This window comes from Onychomys torridus, chromosome 22, assembly GCF_903995425.1.
Source record: "Onychomys torridus chromosome 22, mOncTor1.1, whole genome shotgun sequence".
NCBI lineage: Eukaryota > Metazoa > Chordata > Mammalia > Rodentia > Cricetidae > Onychomys > Onychomys torridus.
In genome coordinates, this window is record NC_050464.1 from 24,143,205 (window position 1) to 24,170,942 (window position 27,738).

A 27,738-nucleotide genomic window follows, 5' to 3' on the forward strand; every position below is an offset into this window, starting at 1 on the left:
GCTCTTGGTCCTTCCTCTTGTCGATGGGAAGACCAGCCCACAAAGGGCCTTGTCTGTTCTGCGAGCCTTGCTATAAGACATCCTCCTGGGGTTGACAAAGAAGGAACAGGGCAGCCCCTCTAAAGGACACACAGTGCCCCTGCCTGCTGGTCACTGTGGACTGCCAGTGATTACGTCAGGGCTTCCTGCTGGGGATTGTGTAACATTTTAGTAATTTTGACACTCTGAGGAACACTCGGATCCTAAGCATGGCCAAAGCATCATTGCACTTGACTTTGAAAGTGAGAATAACAAAGCCCTCCAGTGAATAAATGAGGAGCAGATGACTGGAGGTTGTTTACAAGTCTCTCGGCATCCCTGGTTGGGAAAACAGCACGTGTTCAGTTTCAAAGAACCTGCTAGATGCCTGACGCTGTGCCATAGGCCCAAGGCCCAAAGGGAATGAGCTGTTACCTAGGAAATCTTGACCGCCAGCGGCCCTCACTGAGAGCCATCTCAGAGGTTCAGAAGGAGCCTCGGCAAGTAGGAAGGCAAAAAATGTTTCCGGCCTTGGAAAGCATCCAGAAATTCAGTGTCTTCCCTGGATGCTGCATTTCCCCCACCTTACAGAGCAGGAGTTACGGATTCAGCTTAAGTATGTCCAGCACCCAGAGGGCAAACCCAAATCTCCCCGGGATTCTGCAGCCCACTGTTCAGGGCTCCCCCCTCGCCCCAGGATCCATCAACTGTCTGTCTTCCTGGGGAAAAAAAATATCTGCTACTCTTCGAATGTTACAAATGAAGAAAATTGAAGCACCAAGTGATGGACCGTGATACCAGCTCCATAAAGCTACAAGGCAGATTCAGGACCTGGCCCAGCGCTTAGCAGTTAAGCCGTGCCGCCTCCTTCCATTGGGCCAGAAATGGGCCCTGAGCTACTTCGAAGACATTGCTTGCTTCTAGGGCAGTGCTTCTCAACCTTCCTAATGCTGCGACCCTTTAATATAGTTCCGCACATTGTGGTGACCCCCCAACCACGTCCGTTGCTATTTCATAACTGTAATCTTGTTACTGTTATACGAATCACAACGTAAATATCTGATACGCGACCCCCAAAGGGTTGAGAACTGCTGCTCTGGAGGCTTTGTATGCAACACCCCCTCCCCCACCTCTGACCTGGCTGGTTTCTGTCCAGGTTGCCCCCTGCGCGTCACATGAAACTCCTGGTCACCCTCCTCCTCTGGTGTCTTGTACTCTCCTCAGTGACCCTGGTTTCAGCATCCAGCCCAACTAATGAACTTGATACCACAGACCATTAGAACTTCTCTGCTTGCCGGGTGGTGGTGGCATATACCTTTAATCCCAGCACTTGGGAGGCAGAGCCAGGCGGATCTCTGTGAGTTGAGACCAGCCTGGGCTACCAAGTGAGTTCCAGGAAAGGCGCAAAGCTACACAGAGAAACTCTGTCTCGAAAAACCAAAAAAGAAGAACTTCTCTGCTTACTCTGAAACTCAGGCCCATGGTACCCCGGTCCCCTCCCACTGGTTCCAAAGGTACATCCTTAGTCGAGACCACATGGTACCCCAACCTCTCCTCCTGCCTGACTGCCTGCTCCCTGATTGGCAGCCTGTCTTCCCCAGAACTGTTTGTGCTTCTGGAAGCAGCTTCACAGCTACCTCTCCTAATGGTGTGGGGACAGGAGGATTCAGCCATGGTCTGTCCATCTTCTCCTCACAGCTTCTGCTTGAACCCAGCCAATGACCAAGCATCTGCCATGTCACCTCCATTATGCAGAAAGCCACCTCCATTATGCAGAAAGTCAGCCTCACACAGCCACTGGGTAGCAGCAATTACACCGTGAGCTTTGACCTTGGCATGATGTCATCTTGTGACAGATGCCCTTCTTGTTCTCCTGACGCTTTCCCAAACTGCTGGCAAGAAGAAACTCTATGCCACAAGGACTCCTTTGGTGTCCCATCATCACTGAGGGGCACAGAGGCTCTAGTTAGTACCACACTCACCTGGAGGGTTGAAGGTGGCCTTCCATGTCATGGAATTATCCCGCGTGTACAGCTCCACGGAGCCCTTTCCACCGCTAGAGCAGACTTTGAAACCATCAGAGATGACCTGTCCCCCAGAAGCGAAGGGGGCTGGTCGAGGCTGCTCCCCTTGAGTCTTCCAGAAAAATGAAAACGTCACTCCTGAAGAGATAAACACAAGTTTATCAGCCAGTGCTGCAGCAGCACGACATGCCACAGCCATATCTGGTCAAAGCCAAGAGCCTTCCCAAGGGTGTGACCTGAGTCACCATCCCCTTTCAAATAGTGAGAAGCCTTGCTCCCATTCCCAGGGCTCAGAAGAGGAAACTGAGGCCAGCGGGTTAGTGACTGATGGAGGTCAGGTACAGACCCATCCTGGCTGACTCTGCACATGCAAATGTGCACCTTTGACATAGCCTCCACCTCCACCGCCTCACCCAGATCCTGACAATGATTTTACAAAGGAAGGAACCTGTTTTGTTCATTCTGGCTACACACAGCATCTTTTAAAAGATTTACTGCCTCCGGAACATCCTCCCACATCCCTAAATACGCTTTTACACTGCCGTTTTTTATGTCTGCCGGGCGTCACATCCCAAACAACCCCCTGTTTCTGAGTCATATGGTTTGCTTCAAAGTTTTGAAGGAACATTCCAAACAGAACGTGAAGCTAATTTTTTCCTGACATATCTCAAATTGTATATATTTCAGAGCACGTTCCCCAGGGAGTGTTCTTGTGAAGAGGGAAGCTGGTTTTTCAAGGTTCCGAATGCCTTGGCGGCTGACTGCCTGTGGGTGAAGGTGTGAGGTAGGCAGAGATAAGAGCAGCTACTGTGTTTTCCAAATGCCCAGTACAGGTAGGTGTGATAGCTCTAGTTTTAATCATTCATTTGACACAACTTAAAACTGCCTGGGGAAAGAGTCTCAGTAGAGGATTGTCTAGATCAGGTTGGCCTGTGAGTGTGCCTGTGAGGGATTGTCTTGCTTTAATTGGTGTGAGAAGAAGCAGCCCACAGTGGGCAACACCATTCCCTAGGTTTGGGTCCTGTACCATATAAGAGTAGAGAAAGCTAGCTGAGAACAACACATGCATCTATTTATTCTCTGTCTGCTCTTGACTGTGGATGTGATGTGAGGGACAGCTTTATAAGTTCCTTCTGCTTTGACTGGCCTACAATGGTAAATTATAACCTGGGATTTTGAGCTAAAAGAAAAACAACTTTCTCCCCTACGTTGTTTTTGTCAGGGGAATTTGTCCTAATAAGTTTGGATCCCAGCTCCTATGCTGGCATGAGGGTGGTACCCCCACATGGACTATGTGGTCTTTGCTACAAACATCATCATGAATGAGTTAGGTCACAGGGGATGTGACCCCTTCATCCCCAGATGCAGAGAGAATATAGCTGACCAGCCAGGCCAAGAGTGTCTGGCATGCACACAGGCAGGTCTGGGTCCACCTTCACTCAGGTCCATCAAGCACAGACCTGGTGGGAGACACCTAGGGGTTATAGACATCCCTGAGGTTATACTATAGCTTGCCCATTTCCAGCAACCTGTGCCCACTTCCCCAGCAGATGTGTACACTGTATGTGTGTATTTATATGTGCATGTGTATGTTAAGCTGGTCCCCAACTGGACTCTATGTGAAAGATAGACATAAAATGATTGTCTGGTCCAGGCGGTGGTGGCGCATGTCTTTAATCCCAGCACTTGGAAGGCAGAGGCAGGCGGATCTCTATGAGTTCAAGGCCAGCCTGGGCTACCAAGTGAGTTCCAGGAAAGGCGCAAAGCTACACAGAGAAACCCTGTCTCGAAAACCCCCCCAAAAAATAAAATAAAATAAAAGGATTGTCTGGATCATCCCACCTGGCCCGGGAGGTGACAGAGCATCCATAACTCAAGCTGATCTCCCTACAGAGCTGATCATAATAGGCCACCATGCATCAGGGTACAAGGGAGAGGAGGGAGAGGTGTGGGGACAACATTTGCCCTGGCCTTATTAATATAAATGGCACCAAATTGAGGTCATGTAGAGAGACTTACAAGGCCATTGCCTCTGACGTATGCATGGGTGTCTCCTTGCCAGCCATCTTTGCTGCAAGGCCTTATGGGTTGTTCTGTGAGAGTCTTCTGAAGGTCTCGTGACAGTATTCCTGCCTCACGCCTTCTGGTTTCAAAGTCCCCATATGACTCATTCGAGCATGGGAGGTGTGGCACAAGTTTTATATCCTTGGCTTCGAATTTCTCCCTTATGTTTTTTTTTTCTACCCAAGAGGAATCTAAAGATTTTGAATGCCCCCCAAAAGTGATGCGTAAATGACAAATGCTTGTGATGACGAATTTTGAATTACCCTACGCAGGTTAGTCTTAAGCACATAGGAGTTGATGTGACGTACAGTACCCATAGAACACATTATCGCTCAGTGTGCATCAAAGACGAAAGTCAAGACTCAAGAGACGGATGGCTCAGTGGTGAAAGCATTTGCCAGGAAACTGTGACTTCTGGAATATGGATATCTATAAACCCACATAAACGCATGGCCATGGCAGCCTGTCTATAACTCTAGCCTCAGAAGGCTGAAACAGAGAGTCCCCAGAGCAAGCTGACCAGCAAGACAAACCATATCCATGAGCTCTGGCTTTGATTGAGAGACCTCGCCTCAGTAAATGAAGTGGAAGAGCAATTAATTAAAGGAGATTCCTGACACCAACCTTGGGCCTCCACACACATACATGTAAACACCCATACATACATACATACACATGAAAAAATGGGAAAAAATAAATAAAAGCCAGTCAAAAATGGTGGTACAGGTCTGTAGCTCAGGTACTTGGAAGGCTGAGGCAGGGAGAGCATAAGCTCAAGGCTAGCCTGGGGTACATAGTGAGTTCAAGACAATGCTAGGCAACTTAATGAGATCCTGTCTCCCAATAAAAAGTAAAAAAGGTGGGGATCAGCGGTTAGGAGCACTGACTGCTCTTCCAGAGGACCCAGGTTCAATTCCCAGCACCCACATGGCGGCTCACAACTGTCACTCCCGTTCCAGGGGATCTGACACCCATGGTAAAACACCAAAGCACATAAAATTTTTTTTTAAATTTAAAAAATGAAAGAATAGTAGATGATGTAGATCAGTGTTAGAGCACTTGCTTTGTTTGCTGGCCATGGGGATAGATAGATAGATAGATAGATAGATAGATAGATAGATAGATATGGATGGATAGATAGATAGAGATATATGGATGGCTAGATAAATATAGATGGATAGACAGATGGATAGATAGATATGGATGGATAGATAGAGATATATGGATGGATGGATAGATAGATAGATAGATAGATAGATAGATAGATGGAGGCTTTTGGGCTTTTTTTTTTTTTTTTTTTTTTTTTGGAGACTAAGTTTCTCTTTGTAGCCTTGGCTGTCCTGGAACTCACCATAGACAAGACTGAACTCAAACACATGCGCCACCTGCCTCCTAAGGGCTACAATTAAAGGTATGTGTCACCATGCCTGGCTCAAAACTACACTTTGTTGTTTTTTAAGAACTTCCAGCCAGGCAGTGGTGGCGCACGCCTTTAATCCCAGCACTTGGGAGGCAGAGCCAGGTGGATCTCTGTGAGTTTGAGGCCACCCTGGTCTATAGAGCAAGATCCAGGAAAGGTGCAAAGCTACACAGAGAAACCCTGTCTCAAAAAAAAAAAAAAAAAAAAAAGAACTTCCAAATACTAGGAAGGTCCCAGACCTCTCTGGGGCTCTGGGAGCTCTGTGTAGAATCCAGGTCTAAAGGAGCATCCTTGGGCTGCTGAGGAAAGTAGTCCTATGAGGTCTCCAACACTAAGACAGGGTGATGGTGAGAGGCAGCGCAGAGGCTGGAGGATGCTGTTGAGGTCCAGGCCACCCTGGCTGTGGAGGAAGGGACTTAGATCTCTCCCGCCCATCCTTCCATCAGGATCAGATGGCACTCTGCCCCACCCCCACCCACCTCGATGTATTCAGAAACAGCCAGTTTCGTATGGAAATGAACAAGGCGCACTGTGGAATTTTTGTTGTGAAATGTATCTCCAGCAAGACTCCTGGAAGTCATTTCTCCCCACCCACCCCTCAAAAAACGATGCTGCTTAAAAAAAAAAAAAAAAAAATCCTTTCACTCAACTGGAAATGCAAAACGATGCTGTTTCTGCCAAATGTGCCTCTGCCCAGGAAGAGAAATAAAAATAAAATATTCAATAGAGTGTTAGGTAATAAGAGTAAAAATTAAAAATTCAGTCTAGTGCTGGACCGGGACAAGGAGAAAGTGGGTTGTGAACTCTGCCAGCGAAGCAGCTTGGTTCAGCTCAGTCAACCTGCAAAGTAATGACTGCTGTCTGCCAAAGCCCTCATTGAAATATCAGTCTGTGTCTCCACGGTCCGAAAAGATTCACAACGTGCCCACAGGAAAACCTGTCAAACGCTCAGGTCATCAACCCAGAGAAGGAAGTCTGAAGAGGGAAAATAATAAGCCCAGCACAGCACATTGGTTCTGTAGCTCGCTCTTGTTAGGATCAGTAAATCCTAATCTCTCCACAGCCCCTTTGTCAGGGATGTACTGAGTTAGACAGAAGTATCAATGAGGAGGCGTCCAGACCAGCTGCGCCTGCTCGGTAAATTCAGCTTTGTGCTGAACACGGTAAAGGCCTCAGAGAACCAGGGGGTGGTCCAGACAGAGTCCCCCCACAGTGCCACAGAGTAGGAAGGAGATGTGACAGTATTCCACCATCAATCACCACGGCTTATGGAGGAGCTGCCACACAGGGACAGAAGGTCTGGCGCAGAGGCACTTGCCAAGCAGAGGGAGTGTGGCGCAGAGCCCAAGGTCTGCAGGTAGCTCCCCAGATCCCCAGAGAGGCCTTTCCTACTCAGCTTCCCCGCATGGGTACTCTGTGAAGTGAAGGAGACATAAACTGAAGGTGTAACACAGACAGACAGACGGCTCCCTGAGGCTGATGCTCTGGGTTGCGTGTGTGTCTCAGTTGGTAGAATGCTGGCCTAACATGAAGGCCGGCAAACACATGCATGAAGCCCTGAGTTTGATCTCCAGAACTACGTAAAGCCGTGTGTGAGGTGCCTTCTTCTAATTCTTGCCTTGAAAGAAAGGGAAGTGGAAAAAAGAGAGAGGGAGAGAGACAGGGGGAGAGGGAGGGAGGGAGGGAGGGAGAGAGAGAGAGAGAGAGAGAGAGAGAGAGAATAGCTTGGTGTGCTTTGATGGCCGTTTGAACTGGGGACCAGCTCAAACTGTAGGTTAGCAAACACCAAGACTTTGACACTTTGACCTTAAAATTGTTCCACAGTTTCTCATAAAGCTAAAAATAGGACTACCCGGTGACCTCGTTATACCACCTCTGGGCATATAGATTCATAGGACTCCACATCCTACCACAGAGACATGGCTGGTTTACATTACCAGGAAATGGAACCATCCTAGATGTCCATCAACTACTGAGCGGATAATACAAAGGCGGTACTTTTACACAACTGAATTTTATTCAGCTGTTAAAAGAAAAAAGAATCATGAAATTTGCATGAGAATGGGTGGAAGCGGAAAACATCACAGTAAGTGAGGTCAACCCAGCGTAGAAAGACATAACGTCTCATGTCCTTTCTCATATGCAGATCCTAGCTTTGAATTTCTAGATTTGTGTGTTTAATTTTGAATGTCTGTAGAGGAGCCGGAGAGGACCCATGGGAAGGAGAGGGGAAGAGACCTGAAGGTATGAGGGCACAGTTGAACATACAGGCTGTGAAAGCAGAGGTGGGGGGATGAGATTGGGGGTAAGTCAACCAAGACTGAAGGTATGTGAAAAATACTTGTGGAAAGTCACTACTTTGTTAGCTACTTAAAATACATAATTTTTTTAAAGGAATTTGAACGGAAGTGCCCTGCATAGGTCAACAATGAGCTCTCAGAAGATATGAGTTCTTTTGTTTGTTTGTTTTTGTTTTGTTTTTCAAGACAGGTTTCTCTCTGTACCTCTAGAGCCTGTCCTGGAACTCGCTCTGTAGACCAGGCTGGCCTCAAACTCACAGAGATCTGCCTGCCTCTGCCTCCCGAGTGCTGGGATTAAAGGCGTGCGCCACCACCGCCCGACCCAAGATATGAGTTCTTAAATGAAAATCTCACCTCCCTACAAGTTATGTATTGGTCAGAGTGGCCCCAGAGACCCCTGAAGCAACCCAGGCGCCGGCCATTGCTTTTAGTTCCCTACCATAACTAGATGGTAAGGCCCATGTTGCTAAAGACACCATGTATTTTGGTTGCAGGAAGGAGAGAAATCCAGCAAGGACTGACCTGAAAACTTCTTTGCTGGCTAGCTTTCACGGTGCTGGAAGGTGTTATGCAGGCCACTGGCAACGAAAAGTGATCATTGTTCTTATTCACTGCCAGACCCTGCATGATAAAATACTGGTCTGCCAGGGAAGATGTGCCCACTGGCACAATAGTGGCATGACAGTTAAGAGGTAACCAACCAGCTTCTAATTAGATCTGATGCCTGCTCCCCGGAAGGAATTCATGGTGTAAACTTGGTCAACAGCATGTGGTTGAGGAAGTCATAGACTTGGGTGGGAAACCTACTATTGTTGCTTTGATAGATGGGCACATGATCGAGCTGCCTTCCAAATATTTTTCTTTATACCCATGGATTGTTATTCCTGTCCACCTTGGTCAGGGGAGCTTCTTTTGGCAGTGGGCAGTGGTTGACGCAGAGATTCGTAACTGTGCAAAGTGCTGCGACTACGTAAGTACTGAGTGATCATCCCTAAATGGGACATCTGTATCAACCCTTCTAAGGCATGGAGACCATCCCAGAAGAGAGGACAGGAAGGATGTAAGAGCTGGAGGGAGGGAGGAGTGCTGGGAAGTGCTGTCTTCTGGACACGACACGGGTGTTGCCTTCACAAGCTCATGGCAGCTGATACAATGTCACTTATACAACAAGTCAGTCAATATTCCAACACAAACTGAGGAGGGGCTTGTGAGGTCCCACCCTCGCTCAGGCACTATTGACAGTTAATGACTACTGGGGGAGCAATCGGTTTTCTTCCAGGCTATGGCCGCTGGCAGATTGTCCATGCCCTGGTGGATGGCCCCATACCCGTGCCCTTGTAGACAGCACTAATTGGGTGAATAGGTTGTGAAAAAGAAGAGGAAAAGGACATGAAGCTGCCTTGGGTGGCAGAGGATGATGTCCCCCAAAGGATTTGAATGCGGTCCAGACTCCAAGGGGAGAAAAGGGGTCTGCCTTCTCTTTGACACACCTGTCATGAGTTCCAGCCACAGGTCATGGGCTGGAATGGGTCCAGCCACCATCCAGTCACCCTCAATGAACACATAAGAAGTGAACCCGGTTTGAGGGTTAACAGGCACACCCTGCTCTGCCAGGCCTGACCTGTCATCAACATCCCAGATCCAGAAATAACGCTGTGAGAGCCGCACCATCAATTTCCTTCCCACAAGTGCAGGGCCCCATCCCAGCCTGAGTGACATCTATCTCAGCAGCTGTGTTTTAAAGTGGGGTGTCCCCCGCTCCTCTACAAGGTTCAATATTTTGATCTCCTGGCTCTGTAGGACCATGTCTTAACTTTCTGTCTCCAGGACAGGGGACTGCATTCAAGTGGCTGCATCCCTTCCCCCTTCCCTCTCTCCAACTTTGCATCTGACATTTTTTACACGCATTGCAGCTGATAAGAACCCTGTTCTCTTAGGATGGGGACATGGTTAAGCAAGGAATGATGCTCACTGCATAAGTACAAGGACCTGATGTCAGATGTCTAGAACCCACATAAAAAAGAAAAAAGGGGGGGGGGTTGGAGAGATGGCTCAGAGGTTCAGAGCACTAGATGTTCTTCCAGAGGTCCTGAGTTCAATTCCCAACAACCACATGGTGGCTCACCGCCATCCGTAATGAGATCTGGCGCCCTCTTCTGGCCTGCAGGCATACATGCAGACAGAACACTGTATACATAATAAATAAGTAAATATTAAAAAGAAAAAAGAAGAAGCCAGGCATGGTAAGTTTCACCTATAACCCCAATGCTATAAGATGGCTAGAGCTGTGAGCCCAGTTCCAGGGCCAAGGAGAGATTCCACCTCAGAGGGATGAGGCACAGAGTGATAGAAAAGGACACCCAGTGACCGTCTCTGGAGGATGGGCACATTTACTGAGTACACACACACACACACATGCCCGTGCACACATACGTGCACACATGTACTCAGTCTGTTCACATGTGCCACTAGCAAGGTAGCGTACATCTCAGCCCCAACTCACCCTCAGGTCCACACTGGGCCGGGTTGCTGATGCAGGATGACTTGAAGCTGCCATAGTAGAGGAACGCCACACCCTTCTCTTCCTTGAGGTAAATACCTTTGTGGACCTTCCCTTCCATGATATCTAAGAGAGGAAACGGACAAGTCAGTCACCCGGTGGCCACCAGGAGACTAAACACACGTCAGACTTACACGCAACTTACAAATGAGTTCCCAGGGCTATCTTCCTTCCTAATGCATACTTCATGCCACACATTATTCCTTGGTAGTAATCGCATCCACTAACACTTAATTATTGATAGTGAGAGTGTGAATGATTCATAAGTTTAAGTGTTAAATTATTACCTTTCTATTAATGACAAGTCAGCATAACCTGTATTTTACTGTGACAATATTGTAACTGACATATTTGTCAACTGTGGAACCCCTAAATACCATTCACACTCCTGCTGTGAGGGTCCTTCCCACTCTGCCTCACGCTGAGCGTTCTGGATGGAGCACTCTCATTTTTTAATTGTGAGGCCACTGCTGCAGATCGATCTTGCTGGCTACTCACTGAAGCATGCGGTCCTCTCTGTGTATGCAACGTCAGTTTTAGAGCCATGTCCAGACCCAGGAGGAAACACAGTGTCATTTGGAAAGTCCCCTAAAGGGTCTGCCAACAGCAATCCTGGAGAGCCACAAACCCCTGTCTCCAACACAGCTCAGTCCGTGATTTTTTTTTTTTTGTCATGTGCCATGGCTGGTGTGTCCCACGGCCGAAGCAAGGTGGTTGCTTTATAGACAGATAAGCAAAGACTCTAGAAACGGTTGGTAATGGGCTCTCGCTATGCATCAGGATGAGCATTACCCAGAGACTGCCACAATCTGCATAGGAATAAGGAGGCTGATAGTGTATGCCAACCTTCTGGCTACTGGCCAAGTGTGCATTCACGATCTAGACACTGCTCACATGTATAACTGGCTAGGTGCAACACTCCCTGTCATGTGGAACTCCATGCAAGGGCTCCGTTGTTTAAACCCTCTCGTTCTACTAATCCATGGGTTGCCATGGGAGGGCTATATCTTACTTCACTAAATGGATAACTACCCACCAGATAACTGAGCCAGACTGCTCAGGCCCAAGAACCAGACTGCTTGCTTAGTAAAATCATTTAGAGATGCTAAACAGCCCACAGTGGAGAGAGAAATTGGATGATGTGCAAAGAAGAGACAGAGAGAGAGAGAGAGAGAGAGAGAGAGAGAGAGAGAGAGAGAGAGGTGTACACAATCTGAACAGGCTTTCTATGCCCATCACTGTTGTCCCTTCAGTTCCGAGCTCAAGGGAATCACAGGCTCTGGGTTAACTGGCGATCATCTGACTTGAGTGGGCGTGTCTTCCAAAATGGCTCCTAAAGAGTTTTCAGAATACAGCTGCAGAAATGCTGATGGGATGTTTGTGAGACTAGATTTTTGCCTGAGTTTTAAAATCAACTTGCGGTGTCCAGGAACTGGGCAGGGTTAGCCTCCCCCAAGCCCCACCCCACAAAGAACACAATGTATTCCAAACTCCAGTCTCTTCCACGCATGGTGGTGTTCAGCTGGAATCCTAGCACTGGGAGGCAGGAGGAGCAGGAGTTCATTCTTGGCTACACAGAGAATTTGAGGCCAGCCTGAGCGACATAGACCTCGTCTCTAAAAATGGGGAGGGCGAATCCATTTTCAGTGTTTAGGAAAGATCTGGGACCTGCTTGTTTTTGCTTCTGAGATCAAATGACTGATTTGAAAGAGTCTGGCATTGTAGAAGAGCCTCCACCCCTTCCAGACACGCCTATCAAGGAGGCTTCCTGAGCCAGAAGCCTGTGTGGCTTTTCCCAACACCCTGGCTCTCACTTGACGTCCATCACTTGCACCTGGCCACCCACTCCTTTCCCAGCCAAGTGAGTCCTACAGAACCAGATTAGACCGGTCCTTAACTTCCCTGGGCTCCAAATGTGACGGGCCCAAGCACCCGGTGCTCACCTACAGTCGCAGAGAAGTTGGAGTAAGCGGAGTCATTGGTAAAGACAAAGGTAGCATTGTGGGAGGGAGGCACAGTGAGGTTGTGGGTTCGCAACGCTGGGTGGGACGACAAAAGAGAAGACACCACATGAGTGACGTGAGACACATGGAAACAGTACATCTCTCACCCCAGCACACAGGGGACGGGCTTCTCCTTCCCACATCCACCTCCACCCACAGGTCTCTTCAGCAGACTCCAACGCCGCCGGCTCCGATGGCCCCCTGAGTTGGGTCACTGCCAACCTGGGCCACAATCGAGCAGATAACCGTCTCAATTTGCTGGCTCCTGCTCCCACCCGGATGTGTAGCTGAGAGATGTAGAGTTGAACTCAGCCGTTCACGAAGCAGTGCTAACAACACGGGGAAGGGGTGCAATGGGAAGGACCCACGAGAGACAAACACTGCTGTGGAAAAACAGCTGTGTGAGGTGGCAGCAGACGAGACAACAGAGGGTTCGACCACAGACAAAGGGCTGCTGCACGTCCAGGAGGTGGCATCCGGAGCCTTGAGAGGTGCTGGTAGATCCCAGCTTGTCTCTCCATCCTGGGGAACCTGCTCTCGTGATGACACACACCCGTTCGGCAACAGAGACCGCAGAGGAGGCTCCAACAGGAAGCCACAGTGTCAGCACCACATTGCGCAGTGTGGGGACAGGCATGGAGGCACTGAGGAGTTCCTGCTGAGGGTCTGGGTGATTGTAGGGCTTCAGAACACCAGAAGCTACTGACTTAATCAGCAGCAGTGAGCTGGGTAAAAATGCCTGGGATAGGGGCTCTGGGGTCCCGAACAATGCTCTTCCACTTATCTAGGTGATCGCCTCGCAGGGGTTTCAGAATAAAGACTTCCAGAGAAGAAACTTAGAACATGACAAAGGCCAATGGTCTGTTTTCCCTTGATCCAACACACCAGCTAGCACAGGGTGTTGTCACCCTTCTTACTACAGCAGAGTGGAAAAATTCTTGGCTACCATACAGTCTGCAGGGGCTACCAGCATCTTACCACAGGAGAGAGTCCACAAAGGATGGAGGATACAGTATAATCAGGCTGAGCCCTTCACAGAGGCCACACCCACCACCAGCTCCAAGACCCCAGCTAGGGCTTCTAGACTTGGAAGATTTTTGTTTTAGTTTACTTTTAATTAAAAAAAATTATTTACTTATTTTTGTTTTTAAGATACACATGTACCTGTTGTATATGCACACATACACACACACACACACACACACACACACACACACACACACACGTGCTTGCATGACACAGAAGTATGTAAAGGTCAGAAGACAACTTGAAGAGAGTGTGCTTTCCCCCTTCTACCATGTGGGTCCTGGAGATTGAACTCAGATTGTGAGTCTTGAGAGCAAGTGCCTTTATCTACTAAACCTTATTGCCAACTCTTTTTCTATTCTAGAGAATGGGGCTTGTGTATACCATGAGGCATAAGTTAAGGTAAGAGGATAATCTGGATTTACTTCTTCTACCATGGAAATCCCGGGAATCGAACTCAAGTCAAGATGCTTGGCAGCAAGTGCCTTTACTCGCTAAACTACCTCAACCAGCCCCTGGATTCCAAGGTTTTAGGGAGACATTTTAGAACCTCCTGCGACAGTTTCCCACTGTGCTTGAGTTATATCAAAGAGGAAGATGCCAGGGGCGGGCAGCATGCTCACCTGCAGTGTTTTGAATGCATTGCATGGGAACCTGTGTATATACAGAACAATGCCATAAGTGTGTGTGTGTGTGTGTGTGTGTGTGTGTGTGTGTGTGTGTATGTGTCCCCACATTTGACACTCAAAAGAGCAGCAAGTATATAAAAATAAAGTGGAAGACCTTCAAAATTAATTCTGAATCAATACTTTTTAAAAAGGAGTTCTTGCCAGGCGGTGGTGGCGTACGCCTTTAATCCCAGCACTCGGGAGGCAGAGGCAGGTGGATCTTTGTGAGTTCGAGGCCAGCCTGATCTACTGAGCGAGATCCAGGAAAGGCGCAAAGCTACACAGAGAAACCCTGTCTTGGAAAAAAAAAAAAGAGTTCTTGTTGGAATGAACATGCTCACAACTGTCCTGAGTTTCTCCAATATTATGGTCTGAGTTCAGTGAGACAGAGCCCCTGACGTCTCCTGTGGAGTTAACACCAGGAAGAACAGCTTAGGAGATATTGGCTGGTATTTGGCTAAGTGCTTGGTAGACAGGGGACACCTTGCTTTGGGAAACAGTGACCTTAAGCCAAGACAGTCTGTCACAGTTCATCATAATCCACATATCAGCTTGTTGTGGCTACTCAGCTCTGTCTGCCCACAAACAACCACCCAGACTCACACCAGAGCAGAAGGTTGTACACTGATTAAGGTTTAGGAAACCCTGCCCTTCTGTTGTAACAATGTATAGATGTTCTTATAAAACACTTTGCAGTGACCATCAGTGAACCACAGAGTGATCGCTCATCTCCATTGCTCCAGCTCCAATGCGTCCTGGGGCATCTAGAGTCCTTCCCTCTCTCCAGATGCCCCAGCCCCTGGGAGGCGCTATCCCCATGCCTGCAAGCATCTTCACCTCCCTACGCCCCTAGGAGGAGCTATGCCCACACTGCAGACATTCTCACCACCCTTGTCTACCTCCAGTTGTGTCCTGAAGCTCAAGGATCCCATCCACATTTTCCAATGGCCAGTAATGAGAAGCAGAAGCCAGGACTGCAAACCCTGCAGAGAAAGGACCAGAAAGTTTAAATCACAATTAGGGAGGAAGGACCTGGAGATAAGAGCTGTGACCCGAGCACTCAGAGATTGAAAAAGAGTGGGACTGTCGTGGTGACCACGGACTTGGCTGAAAAGGCATTAAGAAAATTCAATACACGCTCCTGGTTAAACAGAAACCACCACTTTAAATTAGAAATCAATGGCTAGTTTCTTAATTGGACAGAGCAGGACAAATAGGGAGGGACATCTCTTAACTCAAGGAAACAAAAGCCCCGTGCATGTCGATACAGGGCTAGGAGCTGCCCATTAGTGTAGGGAAAAGGTAGAAATGCCCATTATTGTGCTGTTACTTGGAGTGGCTTTAGAGGCAACATCTGATATAATTGGACCACAGAATGAAACAAGGTTTAAAATGACTTCCCAGGGAGAAGATGCCAGGCATGAGAGGGGCCTCTGACAAACACTCCTGTGTGTCTTTTAACAGTAACCCGCAAGATCGCACATCCTCCCCCTATTTGTAAAGAGAAGTGGAATTCCTGCTGGAGGGCTGGGAAGATGGCTCAGTTGACAGACTGATGGCCACACAGGCATTGAGTACCTGAGTTCTATCTCCCAACCCCACAAGAAACCAGGTGGGGTGATAAATGCTGATGATTCCAATGCTGGGGAGGCGGAGACACGGGGATCCTAGGAACTCACAGGCCAGCCAGGTTAGCTAAAACATGCGTTCTGGTTCAGTGAGAGTTTTTGAGACCCTGTACACACATACACACACACACACACACACACACACCAAAAACATAAAAATAAACAAGAAGAGTTGGGGATTTAGCTCAGTGATAGAGCACTTGCCTAGCAAGCTCAAGGCCCTGAGTTCAATCCTCAGTTCAAAAAAAAACTTATTCTTTTTAGCTGGGCAGTGGTGGCACACACCTGTAATCCCAGCACTCAGGAGGCAAAGACAGGTGGATCTCTGTGAGTTCCAGGCCAGCCTGGGCTACAAAGCAAGTTCCAGGACAGTCTCCAAAGCTACAGGAAAAACCCAGTCTCGAAAAACAAAACAAAACAAAAGAATAGTTATAGCCAAGAATAATTAAGAGGACCTGGAGAGGCCATGGTGGGGGGGTGGGGGGGGGGGGGGGGGGGGGGGGGTGTCCGTACTAGAGGTGATAAGGACAGCAGAGGGCTTGAGGGGAGCTAGGGACAAGCATGGAGGTTGCCGTGAGACGACATTGTGTACCACGCACATAGACAGATGTTCAGTGGGAGGAGAGGCGGGGGGGGGGGGGGGGGGGGTGGGGTGGTGGTGGTGGTGGTGCAGGGTACGTGGCTTTAATCTCAGTTTGGGAGACAGAGGCAAGGGGATCTCTGTGTTTGAGGTCAGCCTGGGCTACATGGTGAGATCCAATCTAAAAAGAAAAAGGTGAGCCAGGTACGCTGACCTGTGCCTTGTGGCCACATGAAATTAGGGTTTAGGGGACTCTCTCTGCCCTTCAATCATAACAATTATAACATTTTGAAGTAGCCATCTGTGAACTACCCAGAGCTCCCTCATCTCCATCACCCCAACTCCAACGCACCCTTCCCCCACTCTTGGGAGGTGGAAGGGTTAGAAGTTCAATGCCAGCCTCCATGACATAGTGAGTTCTAGGTCAATCTGAGCTGCATGAGACCCTGATTCAAATAAATACATACATAAATAGAAGCTTTCTGGGGTCTTACACTTAGCTGATTTTGAAAATTTCTATGTAGGAAATAAACCGAATCAAACTTTGAGACAACGTTCTCGAAGTATATATGACAGAAACACACGTTTATTTCTTTTTTAGATGTATTTGGTTTACTGTATTATTAAAATTCCTGTGGGCCAGGAATGTGGTTCAGTGTAGAGTATTCACATAATATGTGTGAGGACCTGGATTCAATCCTCAGACAGCAGAGAAAGGAGGGAAGGAGGGAGGGAGGGAAGGAGAGAGGGAAGAAGGAAGGAAGGAAGGAAGGAAGGAAGGAAGGAAGGAAGGAAGGAAGGAAGGAAGGAAGGAAGGAAGGAAGGAAGGAAGGAGAAAGAGAGAAAAAACCTATTAATGAGAAGGGAATCAACAGAAAGCGTAGGCACAGTAAGACAGTTGGAGGAAAAAAATGCAGACTGTTTTTTAATTATTTTTAAAGGAGCTCACCCTCCCAACACTGCTCAGTGCATCCCAGGATTGGAAAGACTACAGAGGACAGTCAGCCAGACTTCTCTGGTTGGCATGGCCACCGAGAGTGTGAAGCTGGTCAGCTCTGACAGAGGTTCAGAGCGAGTCAGCATCGGTTTGGCCTTTCTAGAGAGACCATTTGGCTAAGTCTCTGCAGAGGTTAAAGACACGTTCTCTTTAGTGAAGTAACTCTATTCCTAGGAATTTATACCCCAGAGGCTCTCAAATGTATGATCAAAGACCTGTATACAAAAGTATTTGTTGTGGAATGTTCCCACAGGATGAAACACCAGAGAGTGGCCTGGATGCTCAGCCGAGGAAATCTGACTAAATAATCAGCATGTATGTATGTGAAGGGAGCTGGTGAGCAGCCGGAGGAATGATGGAGAATGATGTGCATGGGTTGATATGGAGTGGTCTTTAAAAGAGCTGGGTCCACAGCTTGCTGGTAGAATGCTTGTCTAGCATGCGGAAAAACCCTAGGCTCCATGCCCAGCAACAAACTAACTCTCTCTCTCTCTCTCTCTCAACATTTACCACATTGTGGCTAGACAGGGGTAGGGATCTCTGCTGTTCTGCTTCACAGGGGATTGACTACAGAGAGCAGCCATGTCCCAACGAATCTCAAAAGCTAGCAGAGAGAGTCAGTTAAATTCCCAGGAAGCGGAGGCAGGAGGATCAGGGATTTGAGGCCAGCCTGGGCCACAGAGCAAAACCTTGTCTCAGAAAGACAGAGGGGGGGGGGTGGGAAGCAAAGAAGCTGAAAGAAAGGAGTTTGGATATCTTTACCATGAAGAATAAGTGTCTGTGGCGATGGAAGTCTACCCTGATCCCACAGTGTGTGTCCACACCAAGAGAAGACGTGGTGTACCACGGACACAACAGGTTCTGTGTTTTTAGAAGAAACCAATACAAAATAAGGCGGGTCAGTGAAATGGCTCGGTAAGTGTGTGCCGCCAAGTCTGCCAGCCTGAGTTCAATTGCCAGATCCACAGGGTGGAAGGAGAGAACCAACTCCTTCAAGTTTCCTTCTGACCTGCGTATATGCACTGTGGTATGCCCATACACACACACACACACACACACACACACACACACACAGAGAGAGAGAGAGAGAGAGAGAGAGAGAGAGAGAGAGAGAGAAATAAGTAAATGTAAAAGAAAAGCTACTGATTAAAAATAATAAATAATAATAAATAATTTAGCCAAGCATAGTAGTACAGATCTTCAATCCCAGCACTAGAGAAGGTGAGACAGGGGGATAGTGAATTCCAGGTCAGCCTAGTCTACAGAGTAAGAATCAGTTTCAAAAATAATTAAAATAAGCCAGGCAGTGGGGGCGCACACCTTTAATCCCAGCACTCGGGAGGCAGAGGCAGGCAGATCTCAGTGAGTTCAAGGCCAGCCTGGTCTACAAATCAAATTCCAGGACAGACAGGGCTACACAGAGAAGCCCTGTCTTGAAAAACAAACAAAACAAAAACAAAAACAAACAAACAAAAAACCCTAAAACAAATAAATTTTTTAAAAAAATCAAGGTGAGATAGCCAGGCATTATGGCATACAACCTTCAATTCCAGCACTCGGGAGGCAGAGACAGGTGGATCTCTGTGAGTTCGAGGCCAGCCTGGTCTACAGAGCGAGATCCAGGATAGGCACCAAAACTACATGGAGAAACCCTGTCTCAAAACAAACAAACAAACAAACAAAGCTAACTTAGCTTGAGTCAAAGAATAAGCCAGTAACCAGTGTCCTCCATGGTTTCCGCTTGAGTTCCTGCCCTGACTTCCCTCAGTGATGGACTCTGACCTGGGAGTGTGAGCCAGATAAACCCTTTCTCCCTTTACCGTTGCTTTTGGTCAAAGTGTTTTATCACAGCCACGGCAAACAGACAACAACAGTGAGTTTTTCCATCTCAATCAACCTAATCTAGATAATTCTCCACATGCATGCCTGAGCTTTGCCTCCCAGATGATTCTGAATCCTGTCGAATTGGAGATATTAACCTTCACGGCTTTCTCCTGGCCCTTCCGCGTTCCCATACAACTCCCAAATGCAAGCCAAAACCAGAAAAAGTCCTCCAGTGGGGTCTAAGGAAATTAATCAAGGCCTAACTCCCACATGCAGCCAGGAAGCAGTGCTGGGCAGTCTCCAACTGTGAGATGCCGGAACTCAGAGATGCAAAAATACAAAGCCTTCATTTTCAACTTCTAATTTTTATTTTTAAGCCCAGAAACTAAGGATATTCGGTTTTAAAAACCCTCATGGGCTTGTTATTCAATTCATGCGGGAGAAATATTGGAAGCAGAAGGAACATCTATTTCACAAAGAGCAACTGTTGGGTCTTCAGAATCCACCTCCGCCACTAAGCCACTCGGACACAGTGTCCCTCCTGCCATCTCTGGGGAACAAGGCGACAGCCAGTTCTGGGCAGAAAGGTTGACCCGTGAAGGTATGGAGTCACCCCAGAACCAGCCCATGCAAAGGAGACAGGATGAAAGGTTTGAACATGTTATCACCATAGTGCTGGCATGAACCCCGAGACAGTACAAGGCACGCACACCGTTCCCATTGTCCTCTGACTGCAACATGAGTCTGTCTACACGTGGGAAGTCAGGGGACAAGGCCACTGGAGAGGAAGTAGTGTGGGGTCAGGTGAGTCCCGAGGAGGATGACATTCTAGGTGGTTAACAAGCCAGACAGCTGGACACAGGAGCCAGGCCAGAGAGGCCAGATCAGTCTCCACCAAGCGGTGGCCAGCCTTGGAGCAGGAGAGTGCAGGCAGGCAAGGGCAGCCAGCCTGTCTGACCCTAGACCAGACCAGTGTCACACTGTGTGAAGGTTCACCTGGGATCACCAGGTCTCCCATTTTTTATTTGTAATGCTCGTTACATACAACCCAGCCCCAGGTGATATGTCTACAATACAACTCTCGCACGTAAGGCTCAGGGAATATCTCAGAAGGGAAAGGTGGAAAATTCCTAAGAGCCAGAGGACCAGGAAATCTGCTGTGAGACCATGGCTCCTAGAAACAACAGGGCGGCCTCCACCATGATTCCTCAACAATATGGCTGCACAAACAAAACCACCAGGGTGCACAATAGCCATGCCAACGTGGAAGGGGAAAATCTTACCACACCCCACCCTAGACGAAGAACTACAGGCAACTAAGGGATGCTGAGAGAAAGACAATTATTCCTTCCCAGCAATCAGCTCCCTAATTCATTTCCATTTTATCACAGCTAGGCCTCCTCCCTTGGCAGACCAGACCAGGCTGACTATGAACTCACCATCGTCCTGCCTCTGCCTCTGAGCGCTGGCGTGATAGGCGTCTACCATAGTGCTGACTCAAGGCGCCCCACTTTTGAAAGATAAGTCAGAAATGCAGATGTTTTCCTTTGGATTTTGAAATTTCCCCCTAACGGCAACTTATCACCAGTTTTTTTTTATGATTATTATTATTAAAATCGTGTGGTGTTAATAAGATGGGCTAGACTCAGCCCACAGGTTCCCTAAACGCCCAACAGAGCGGGATCACCCACGGTCCTCTAAGTTTCGTAAGAGCGAGACAGCCTCGTTCTTCTGTGGAAAAAGGCAAAGGTGACACAAGCCTGTCGCCATTAGCCACATGGCTGCCTCAGACTCCCACAGGGACGGCAGGCAGGTCTCTCAGCGGGGAACAGGACCTCAAGGGCTGAAAATAAGGGCCTGGGGAAGGCAGAGAAAAAGAGGAGGGAGGGAGGGAGAGGAGAAAGAAAGAAATGTAAGGAGGCGGATGAGACAGAAGAAAGAAGGAAGAAGGAGGGCAAAAGGTTTTTAGTCTACAACATAATTATAGGACGGTTCTACAGAATTCCTTTCTCATGCGTAACTAATGTTCCACCAATCCAGTATCAATTTGCTTTGAGGAGAGAGGTGGAAGGGAGGGAGAGAGAGAGATGAGCATCAACACTCCGATCCTCCATGTCTCTGATCTCTCCTTCTTCTCCTGGCTCCGTTGGGGTCAGGGACCTCCCTTATGGAATGCTCCTTTGGCCTCTGCTACCAGGACACCACGGAAATGGCTGGTAGAAAAGCTGGTCTCTCTGCCTCTGCAGCTGGCCTTGGACATCCAAAGCTCATTGCCTGACTGTCTCTGTGGTCTGCAACACTGTTTCCCATGTTTTTCATAGCGGCCTCTTCCGAATCTGGGTCTCTGCTCCCCGCCTTACGAAGTATCCCGATTCCAACACATCGTGTTCTGTTTTCTCGGTGGGGTTCCGTGACTATGTTTTGGTCTTTGAAGGTGGTAGAGGGTGGGGCCCATCTCCTCTGTATCCTGTGTTTGCTGTATCCAGTTACAGCCCTTCTGCTCTGTGTGTGTGTGTGTGTGTGTGTGTGTGTGTGTGTGTGTGAGAGAGAGAGAGAGAGAGAGAGAGAGAGAGAGAGAGAGAGAGAGAGAGAGAAATTCAGGTTTCTGCATTTGCAGCCTCCCGTTTTAAATGTCAGTAATTAAAAACATAACTATATAGGTAGGATGAATGATAGAGTATAAAAACAACTAGACAGGATATAATTAAACATAAACATAGAATGACCACAGAATATAATTACATGCATAAAATATATTTATAAATCTAGCATCCCTTGGGAAAAATCTCTACTTGCTATATTCCCATGCTTTTGATATGGAATAAACATTGTTTTTAAAAATCCCATTATAGGAGCTGGAGAGGCAGCTCAATGGGTCAAGCATTGTCTGTTCTTGCAAAAAGATGTGGGTTCAATTGCCAGCACCCACATGGCAGTTCACAACCATCTGTAACTCCAGTCCCAGGGGATCTGCTGCCGTACTCCGACTTCCACAGACATCAGGCACACACACAGTGTGCAGACATACATGTGGGCAAAACATGCCTACATATAAAATTTTCTTTTAAAAACTCCATTGTGAATACATATCATTTTTTTTTACTGGCCCAGCAAAGATGGAGAATGACATTCCTGCTGTGACCCAGTGGTTGCAGAAGTCCTTCGTAAGCCACTACACAAATAATGACTTGTCACTACCTGCTTTACACGCCCAAGTAGAGCCGTGAAGCCTGGGGCTGGACTGGAGTCGGCAGTCCCAGTGGCCTGGAAGGGAACTAGGTAACAACCCAGCTCCCTATTTTTCTCAAGTTTTCAGTCCTTCGTTACAAACATCGTCTATAAAAGGGCATGTTTATAAACTTTTACAAAGTGGCCTGCAATCTTGGCAAATGCCATTTATGGGTTTGGATCCACCAACCTCGGAGCTTCCTAGGTCGTCCTGGGGAGCAGAGGGCTGTGAATCAGGACCTGGGGTGTGAGAGGGTCTCGGGTGAGTGTGGGGGTCAGTCCCCTCTCTGGATTCTCTCTTCCACTCCTGGCTTCCCTATCGAGTGGGAACCTGGGTTAAATGGGCTCTCACTACAGCTACTATAATTCTGCTGGAATGACAGCCCACGGTCACAGCCACAGGGAGACTCAGAAGGTGTTGGCACTCCAAAGGACCGCATACCATTTTTGAGATTTCTAAAACTAAGTGTGCCCTCATACGGTAGATACAAGAATCCAGAAGCTATCAGGTGACCTGGGCCAGTGTGGACACCTATACACAGGGAGCTGAAAAATGCAGATCGCCTGTAGCCTCAACTGGGACTCTGTTTATAGGATGACGGTCCTGTCTTTACACAGACAAGACATGGAAGGTGGTTGGTGACTGTTTTCTGAGTCCTACCTCGTGCAGAAGGCACAGGGTTGGAGCCAGGATGAGGCAATATACCATCTTAACATGACTTTCCTGTATCACTCACTTCTAGGTGACCCTAGGTGTCAGTTCCCCTAACTCCCTCCAGATGGCGTCATGTCACTTCTGTGATCTTGAACTAACCACTCCAGCTACAGACTTGCCATTGACTGGCCGCCACGCAGGTGAGTATGGACAGGAGGGCGCCAGCTCTGTGTCCTTAAGCTACTACTTTAGGCAAACCCAAGGCCACTCCCTTCCTTGGCAAGTGACTCCCACTCTCTGTGTCTGGACAGTCCCTTGGCTCATGTGTCAACCCTGTGCCCATCTGCGGCTCTCATGGGTGGAGGTGTCTGTCAGGGATCAGGTTTTCCTAAAGTCTCCCTCGGGGCTTCTTGGCTTTGGAGGTAGGAGAAGAAATCCAAGGAGGCCTTTGCAGAGAGGGCTGAATATTATTCAAAAAAAATAGCCAAAGTCCAAAATGTAAGAAAAGACAAAACTGTGTGGGGAGTGGGAGGAAGTAGAGTGGGGGGGGGGGATGAAAGAAATGAAGGACAGAAATGGCAGGCAGGCAGGAAGGAAGGAAGGAAGGGAGGGAGGGAGGGAGGGAGGGAGGGAGGAAAGGAAGAAAGGAGGAAGGAAGGAAGGAAAGGAGGAAGGAAGGAAGGAAGGAAGGAAGGAAGGAAGGAAGGAAGGAAGGAAGGAAGAAAGGAGGAAGGAAGGAAAGAAAGGAAGGAAAGGAAGAAAGGAGGAAGGAAGGAAGGAAAGGAAGAAAGGAGGAAGGAAGGAAAGGAAGGAAGGAAGGAAGGAAGGAAGGAAGGAAGGAAGGAGGGGAGAAGGGGAAGATGGTCTTTGGGTAGAAGCAGGAGGGAGAAGGGCTAAGCTACTAGGGATGGGAATGAGGACCAAAAGGAAGCCCTCTCGGGCTAGACAGGGACTTTGAGAGGCACCTAGGATCCCTGGCCTAGCTCCGGGCATCCTCGGGCTCTACCTTCATTATCTGTGGTACACACGAACTGATACAACTGAATGGCTGCTGGTCCTCTACGAAGGATGCTCAACCGGGACAGGCTTTGTTCTACCTACATCAGTCAGGAGTGAGGTGTCTACACGGAACCAGGCTCTCCTGACACCACTGAGGTTTACAGAGTCTGGGATGCTTGCTCATGTGTGGACATGAGTAAGTATGTGCAGACATGTATGGGTCTGTATAGACATGTGTGGATGTGTGCAGAAACTCAGTCAAAAGTCAAATTCTGCAAAATATCCTTTGAAGCTTTCTCCCCTCAGACCAGCAGTACACTCAGTTCAAAGTCCCACTGACTGACAATGCCTATTGGTACGGGGCAGCCCCCGGTCTCAGCAGGGAGGGAGATCTTTCCCTCTCACCGCTTCAGGTATATTCTCCAGATCCACATCCTGTAGCTGGCCTTCACCACGCTTGCCATGTTGGCTTGCCAGCACTGGTGGGGCAGGGCCCCTCTTTAGAGGCAGGCTGGTCCAGTTGATCGGTGCTGCCAGGAACCCCAGTCTCTCAGAGCTCTGAGTCACTGACTTCTTCACCCTGTCCCACCAGGCTTTCCCAGCAATGGGTCAGACATTCCCCTCTGACCTTCAACAAGAAGCCTAGGCCCAGAGGACCTGCCTGTTCATCCCTGCTATAGATGGAACAACCCTCCTGTCTGTAACAGGGCTGTGATCCAGACTTCCGAACAAGTGTCATCCTTGTGTATCTAGAAGAGGAGCCACAGCAGCCAGAGACAAGTGCCCTGATGCCTCCCCACTCCCCACCCTCCACTGTGCATGTCCAGCACAATTGAAAGATGCCACACAGTGGTGTCCAGGTCCCTTGGGAGGACAGCCCAAGTGCCACAAAGCTGGAGGCACCAGGGAGAGTTTCCATGGTGGTGACCCTAAGTAGGCACAAGTGTGTAGTCCAAAGAGCCAAAGATGTTCTGCTCTGAAGGACATGTCTCCTTAATTAGAAGACAGCACCTGAGTTAGAGGAAGAGGCAGCTGGGACAGAGGCCAGCTTCCTCATCACCAGCTTGAAGACATTGGTCACACCAGGGTTGTTGTCTGAAAGGACAGAAAGTATTTTCTGGGGTAAGGATTCCAATGCGGGGTGGGGGGTGGTAAACAAGTGGTTTCTGGTGTACCCCCAAAGGCAAGGAGAAAAGCATACAGCCATCAGAGCAAGGAGGGACCTTACCTGGATGTTCCTGGGCTCTGGGCTGGGTGCCACACACCTGTAAGGAAAGATCACAGGTTAAGTACGGGGATATCCTCCACAGACATATCCCAGCTGCCTTGGTGGCCTGGGGCATTACCTGGAAGCTGCAGAAAGACCAGAGTAGCCAGACCCAGCAGCAAGGCAGTGCCGGTAGATCCCTCATGGTGGGAACCAGGCGGTGGGATCCCCCACAGCCTGCAGGGAGCCTCTCTACCTCCAGCTTCCTGAGGACAAGGACATCTTCGTCACAGGTTTCTGGCCACAAAGTCTGTCCCCTAAAGTTTGTGTTGTATAGGGCCTGAGAGCAGTTGGGACGATTCTCCTCTCCGAACTGGAGTCTTCAGGGACCCGAAGGCTGGATGCAGCGCTGGGTTGGGTGAGCACTCCTCCTTGGCTCCACCAGAATCTCCAAGCTCCTGGCTGCTGCTGCTGCTGCTGCTGGGCAGGCCAGGGCCTCCGGGTGCCTGTAGGCTCAGGAGTCTGTGTCCTGGGCCTGGGGCTGGCAGGCACTTGCTTCTTGTCTCAAGTCGGAGCTCAGAGCTCAGCTCTGCAGCCTGGAGCTCAGTGATGTCTCCGCTGCCTCCTGCAGCTGAGCTCTGCCACACCTCGTTGGCCCAGAGTCCAGGCCGTGGCTTTGGGTGGAGAGCCAGAGTGATGTCAGCGGGCCTCAAACTTTGTTCTCCTCTATTTATATCCGTCCCACTCCAGCCTTTCCTGGGTCCTAACACTAGTCTGTTAGGAACTGCTGAGCCTTTCCCAGGACTTTCCCATCAAAAGGTGGCCAGACAAGCCCAAGCTGTGTGTGCGTGAGGGGTGAGTGTGATGGGGGTGAGTGTAATAGAGTGTGTGTGTGTGTGTGTGTGTGTGTGTGTGTGTGTGTGTGTGTAAATGTGGGAGAAGTTGTGAGAATGTTTGTGAGTGGTGGGAATGTAAGTATTTGAGGTGATAAAGTGTGTGTAGGTGTGTGTGTGCGCACACGTAAGTGTATGTGTGAGAGCAGTGGGGATGGAAGCATGTGGGTACTGAGGGATAGTGTAGGTGGGTATGGGAAGTAAGAATAGGCATATGTGAGGAATGGAGAATGGGGTGAAAGTGTGTAGGTAGGTGCGAGCAAGTGTGTGAGGGTATGAATGTAGGGAGATGCAGGTGTCAGGAGTATGTACAGGGTGTGGGTGAGTGTGGGTCTACATATGTTAAGATATATTTCTGCTCGGTGCTTTCCTAGTCACTATGTGCTTGTGATGTGCACAAGTATGTGTGTGTGTGTGTGTGTGTGTGTGTGTGTGTGTGTGTGTGGTCCTACAGATGTGGGGGGAGTGGGATGTGAGAATGTATGCATGTGATGTGTGTATATTCTGTGGACGTGCATGAGTGTGGCCATGTAGGCATGCAAGGTATGTGTGGGGGTGGATGGATGTGAGAGTGAGTGTGGGTTTGTGTGAGTATGAGTGTAGATGAGTGTGGGTGTGTTGGTGTGTGGGTATACATAATCAGGGCATATTCTCAACAATACCGTCAGAGTCGTTAGCATTAATAAGTACATGGAGCCAGAGAGTTGTCTCAATAATTAAAAAGCACTTACTGCTATTGAAGAGGACCTGAGTCCAGTACCCAGCGCTCACATGAGGCAGCTCACAACCATCTGAAACTCCAGTTCCAGGAGATCCAACAGCCTCCTCTGGCCTATTCATCCACCGACCTCTTCTGGCCTACTCAGACACCTAGACACATATGATGCACATAAACTCATGCAGCCTCACACACATACACATAAGTAAAAATAATAAACCCTTAAGAAACAATGTTAAGGGCTGAAGAGATGGCTCAGTGGTTAAGGGCACTGGCTGCTGTTCCAGAGGACCCAGGTTCAATTCCCAGCACCCACATGGCAGCTCATACCTGTCTGTAACTCAGTTCCAGGGAAACTGACACCCTCACACCAGTGCACATAAAATAAAATAAAATAATTTTTAAAAAAAGAAAGAAAGAAACAATGTTAATAAGCATGAGTGTAGTTGTGGATGGGTGTGACTCGGTGCCTTGTGAATATGCATGTATTTATTGCAGGCTTATTCCCATTGGCACCCCCAAAATCTTTATTAGTATTAGTAAGTACAGGTGTGGATTAAACCGGGAACTCCACTAAGATCTGGGTCTGCTTGGGCATGGGAAAACACTGATTATGCACAAAAAAGAAAGGAGGCACCTACCTACCCATGCCCCATCCAGAGCTGGCCATGCTTTCTCTTCAACCCACCTTTGCAGAATTCAAGGATACCCCCTGATGTGTGGCACCTTCCTTTAATTATACAATCCCACCTTAGCACACCTCAGCACCCAACTGAGTCCGATTTCTGTTAGCTGTGCCTCAGTTTAGTCGAGGCCAAGACTTGGTCCACCTTGCTCCAAATGTGCAAACACACACATACACAAACACACATGCGCATATACATCGCACTCACACCTGTACCATAGTCACCCCTGCAGAGTGTGTC

The 27,738-nt window shown here is 48.6% G+C and overlaps 1 protein-coding gene across 1 annotated transcript in view; it reads right to left on the reverse strand.

Moving 5' to 3' along the window:
- Adgrd1 (adhesion G protein-coupled receptor D1) overlaps positions 1-27,738 on the reverse strand; it is a 125,216-nt gene that overhangs the window by 91,664 nt on the left and 5,814 nt on the right. The window contains exons 2-7 of the mRNA XM_036171637.1: positions 25,559-25,875; positions 25,341-25,467; positions 25,223-25,259; positions 14,983-15,066; positions 10,330-10,452; positions 2,001-2,180 (exon numbers count right to left, since the gene is read on the reverse strand). Of these exons, the coding sequence (XP_036027530.1) occupies positions 2,001-2,180; positions 10,330-10,452; positions 14,983-15,066; positions 25,223-25,259; positions 25,341-25,467; positions 25,559-25,875 (868 nt within the window). The remainder of the gene's footprint in view (positions 1-2,000; positions 2,181-10,329; positions 10,453-14,982; positions 15,067-25,222; positions 25,260-25,340; positions 25,468-25,558; positions 25,876-27,738) is intronic.